This window comes from Pteropus vampyrus, unplaced genomic scaffold (genome assembly GCF_000151845.1).
Source record: "Pteropus vampyrus isolate Shadow unplaced genomic scaffold, Pvam_2.0 Scaffold592, whole genome shotgun sequence".
Taxonomy (NCBI): Eukaryota; Metazoa; Chordata; class Mammalia; order Chiroptera; family Pteropodidae; genus Pteropus; species Pteropus vampyrus.
In genome coordinates this window covers 254033-259326 of record NW_011889373.1, presented here as the reverse complement: position 1 = coordinate 259326, position 5294 = coordinate 254033, and the positions used below count along the sequence as shown (strand labels likewise).

General features: G+C 40.4%; 1 protein-coding gene across 2 annotated transcripts in view; it reads left to right on the top strand.

Moving 5' to 3' along the window:
• The window catches only part of XK (X-linked Kx blood group), a 51389-nt gene that overhangs the window by 7387 nt on the left and 38708 nt on the right, over positions 1 to 5294 (top strand). For both annotated transcript variants that reach the window (XM_023525667.1, XM_011384562.2), the window contains exon 2: positions 24 to 286. In XM_023525667.1, the coding sequence (XP_023381435.1) occupies positions 24 to 286 (263 nt within the window). The remainder of the gene's footprint in view (positions 1 to 23; positions 287 to 5294) is intronic.

The following is a 5294-nucleotide window of genomic DNA, read 5'->3' as shown; positions in this document are numbered from 1 at the left end:
ATCACTTGTTAATTTGTTTCTAGGTGTTTTGAAGTCTTCTGCATCTATTGTCAGTCAGGCCACATTGAAGAGCCTTATGTCAGCATCACCAAGAAGCGACAAATGCCAAAAAATGGCCACTCAGAGGAGATTGAAAAGGAAGTAGGCCAGGCAGAGGGCAAGCTGTTCACCCACCGATCTGCGTTCAGCCGGGCATCCGTGATCCAGGCTTTCCTGGGCTCAGCCCCCCAGCTGACCCTGCAGCTGTATATAAGCGCCTTGCAGCAAGACACCACGGTGGGAAGAAGTATGTATATTTTTTATTTCTGCCTCCATTTGGGGATCAAAATCGGGAGCAAAACACAAAGTTTTATTTTGTTTCAGGTGAAGTTCATTCATATGTGCATTCAATCCTGAGTTTGCATTCTAGTTACTCAAATCAAAACTTAAGTTAAAATAATAACAACATTAATTTGCTTATGAAGCTGCAGTTTGGGCAAGGCTGAAAAAGGCTCACCTACACACCACTGTGCATCTGCTGGAGCGGCCTAAAGATGGAGGGCTAGAATCCATTGAAGGCCCATTCACTCAGATTTCTTATAGTTGATGCTAGTTGTTGCTGAAGCCTCAGATCTTTTCCATTTCATTTCTCCATTTGGGCTAGTTTGGGCTTCTTCATGACATGGTGGCTGCTTTCAAGAGCCAGTGTCCTAAGAATGAGAGCAAGACAGGAAGAATATTGCCTTTTGTGATCTATCCTTGGGAGTCATGTGATATCACTTCTGTTGCATATTTTTGTTGTTGTTGAAGCAGTCAGGAATCCTGATGAGGTTCAAAGGAAGGAGAGGTAAGAAAACTCTGACTTGTTGGGGAAAGGTAGAGTTCTGGAAGTTCACTGCTGTGACCACTTTGGAAAATACAGCTTGTCGTATTGTCTGAAAATACAGCTAGCAGCAAGAGGCCAGGCCTCTTTGGATTTTGCCTCTGTCTTTTAGTGCTAGTTCTAAACCAGCTGAGACAGTTGGTCGTAACAGCTCATTTGTGGTGAATGATGTAAGCAAGAGCACTCTCCTATCTTCTTGCAGGTCAAATAGATATCTCAGCTTTTAAATGAGTAGTTCTCTACCCTTTGGGCTACTCTCACATTGTCAAATTGAGGGCAGGTTTTGGTTTAGCCAGATTTCAAAAAAACCTCTACACGCATGGACATAGTTAAAAACCTTCATGTGGGAAGAAGTGATAGTCACTTCCAAATATTAATATTATAGGTAAATGAAAACCAGATAGTCCAGTAAGTTTTACCATATAGATAAGTAAAAACGAATTAAAACTCCTTAAGTTGGAAAAAATGCATATTTAAGATAACACTGCAATTGGAATTTTAAAAAATAAATCACTCTTATTAATTTCATTTCCCTCAGTATTATCCTTTCCCTGCCTATATTCCAGGCTAGATGGTAAATGTCTTGATTTATGGCTGGGTCACAGGATATTGGCATGTCACAGCTGTCTCCCTTATCTAGGTTGCCTCAGAATGACTATAATTCTTAAGATAAATCAGGACCTTAATTGAGGTCTTGAACCTTGGTGGATTAACATTTATGTGAAAATGCCTCCCAGAGCCCCAGGCAGGCAGTAGATGCTCAATAAATACGGCAGCATCCTTGTTCTCTAAGGACTTATAACTGGAATGGACATTGACCAAGGTGAGTCCTCTGCATGCCACTATACCCTTTTTCCAGTTCATTGTTTTTCCATGTGGCAGACAGGGACACAAGAGACTAGATGTGGTGATAGTCTGTTTAATTTTTACGAGAAGACCCAATTTTTTTCTCAAGTTTTTGAAAATGAAGATTGGCTGGTGACAGCTCATAGGCCAATTAGGCACTGCTTGTTTTGTAAATAAAATTTTATTTGAAAACAGCCATGCCCTTTCATTTACCTACTGTCTATGTATGCCTGCTTTTTTAAAAAAAAATTTTTAGCAGAGTTGGTTAGTCACAACAGAGAATATATGGTCCACAAAATCTAAAACATTTACTAACTGGCTCTTTACAGAAAAAGATTGCCAGCCCTCATTATAGTTTTTTAGACAGAATCCTGTTCAGGAAAATAAAACCTGTTTCTTAAAATGTCAGTGTCACAAAGAATATCTGTGAGATGTCCCCCAATAACTTGGAAAAATGTAAATTTTCTGAGTTAAACAAGAAATCAAATATATATGGGAAAAGGAAATGGGCATGGTCCTCTTAAAAATTCAGATGGCTGTCATTTATGCAGGTCTTAACTAACCCCAATCACTGCCTTAACATATCTGGGGAAGGAATTTCTCACCAGGATGGGGAAAGGCAGTTATAATTGGAGCATGGGCGGGGATGTGTCAGAGGCAAACGTCAGTAGTATCCATCATGTGATTAGGAATGCATTTGCTGCAAGGGACAAACACTTGACTACAGGTTAAACAACCTGGGGTTTATTTTGCTCATCTAACTAGAAATTGGAGGGAGGCAGTTGCTGGAATTATTTCAGCTGCTCACAGTAGCAAAGTCAGTGCCCCTGCAGTTCCATTCATTAGTCTTTCTCTTGGATTGCTGCTGCAGCACCAACCATCATAGCTGCCTTCAAGGCAGGAAAAAGGGATGAAGGCAGAAGGATGATTGTCTTTCTCCTTTTAGTAGTAATAGCTTTCCCAGAAACCTCCCTAATAGACCTTATGTAAGTCTCATTGACCAGAACTGGTCACATAGTCACCTAGACACAAGGCATTATAGGAAAGCTGAGCATAGGAGTGGTTGCTACCCTTGGTCCCTTAGACCAGAATTCCTCAAACTTCCCTGATGATAATTAGAATCACTGGATTCTTTGGTCCCTTAGACCAGAATTCCTCAAACTTCCCTGATGATAATTAGAATCACTGGATGGAGAGACAAGGCTTATTAAAAATGCAGGGATTACCAGTCCTCATCCCTAGAAATTGTCATTTGCTGGGTCTGGTATGGGAGCCCAAGATATGTCTTTTTATTTCATTTCTCTTTTGTTTTTTAAACAAATACTTCAAGTGATTTTTATTATCAGCAGAGAATGGAAACACTAGATTAGCATAGTCCTGACCTAGCGAGGGTTGGACCCATTGCCACCCAGAACAAAATCATGTTTTCTTAAAATATAAAGGGAAGAATGGATATTAAGTAGAAGACTATCATCAGAACCTGACCCCATTCAACATTCAAAGTCTATAACCATCTCCTCTCTGATTTTGTGCTCACTGAACATATATTGATGAATTTGGCCACAGCAGATCTTGGCCTCAGGGAGAGAAGATGGAGCCAACCATATGCTTCACTGGAGAGTCGTTTTTTTGTTTTGTTTTGTTTTGTTTTTCAATTGAAATATAATTCATATAACATAAAATTCACCACTTTTAAATGTGCAATTCAGTGGATTTTAGGATATTCACAATGTTGTACAATCATCGCCATTATCTAATTTTAGAACATTTTCATTACATCGAAAAGAAATTCCATACTCATTAGCAGCCACTCCTCATTTCCTTTCCCCTAGCCCCTGGCTATCACTGATCTACTTTCTGTCTCTGTGGACTTGCCTGCTGTACATATTTTATATAAATGGAACCATAGACTATTGGAGAGTTTTATTTCTCATAGGCAGTGAATAATGGACACTTTCTATGAACTTCAGACTTTGAGTGAGTCTAGTCAGCTCTCAGCAAGGGCTTGATCAAGTCTCTGGACCTTGGAGGAGGGGTTGCACTGAGGCCCAGGTAAACACACTAAGGTTAGTATGCTCCACGAAGGCCCCTGAAGCCTGCCATTTGGCCTGCCTGGAACTCAAAGTGCCTGTCTCTCTTCTGCTCAAGGTGGTAATGTTAGTAGTAATGATGACTGCTGCACAAACCTTTGCTTTGTGCCAGGCACTGTGATTAGCATCATCGTGTGTTTCGTTGTCACAGTATTGCTGTGAAGTAGACAAGATTACCTCTATCTCACTAAAGAAGGAAATTGTACTTACTGTCCACCAGAGGGAGCAGGATTTGGAGTTAGATTTATGTGAACTCAGTCATGAATTCAGTGAGTAGTTTATTGAATATGTTCTGTGTTCCTGACCCTGCACTGGGCTCTGAGGATAGAGCGGTGAATAGGGTGGACAGGCCCCTATGTGTTCGGAACAGGATAGACAAACATAAAGCAAATAATTAGTCATACTTATTTAAGGTAAATCTTGCAAAGTGAAAGTCCTGTGTGAGGGTATATTGCGGAGCTCTAACCAAGGCTGGGAGATGATAGAAAAACTCTCAGAGGAGCTTAAGTTTAAAGTAAAACTTGGTAGATGTGGAAGAGGAGTCAAATGCAGGAAGAGCATAAAAGAGCATCCCAGGATTTTAAACTGTATCCCAGATGCAATAAGAAGGCATTGCTGAGTGTTAAGTAATGCAGTGGCCATGATCAGATTTAGTTTTAGAAACTGATTGATTACTCTAGAAAGTGGGTTGGAAGGGAGTGAAGGGAGAAACAGGGAGGCCAGTAAGTAGGATGCCACAGTTGTCAAGGTGAGAATAACAACTCTGGCAGGAATAGTAGGAATGAATTACTGGAGCAATATTAATGATGTAGAAGTAGAATGAGGTGATGATCAATTGAATGGGAAGATGAAGCAGAGGGAGATGTCAAAAAATGGTTCCCAGGTTTCTGACATGGGCAGTTGTAACCTTGGGCTCCATTTGTACTGGTGAAGCATCCTGGAAAAAGAACAGGTTTGTGGGGTATGTTTTTGCTTTCATTTTCAGACTTTCTAAAATGAATACATTTTAAAGATTCTATTTGACTCATGAGAGAACCAGCAGATGTTATAACCGACTCAAAAGAGAATCCAAAGTACAGACACATGAATATTGACTAGGGATATTGAAATAAATGTGTAACTGGAGGTAAAACTGGCTTCAACAGGAGGGAGAAGGGCGCAATTGAACCTCTATTGTACTAGGTGTTATGCATGTTAATCAGTAACCTAGAGCTTACAAAGGGATGCAGGAGCTCAAAGACAATGGAGGACTAAAAAAAAATCAGACAACTCCAAGTAGTGTCCTAAGGACAAGGTAATGTTTCCATCGAAACATTTTATTTTTTTTTACTAGACTGTTAAAGTCAACTAGAAAGAGTTCCCTGAAAAGGAGGGTCAAGTTACCGATAGACCAGGTTCCTATTATGGGCATTTCTAGGCCAGTCCTGATCAGGACCCAGAGGACACCAGTGACATCACAAAGTCTGAGTTGTCACAAAGGCAGCTCCCTGACCAAT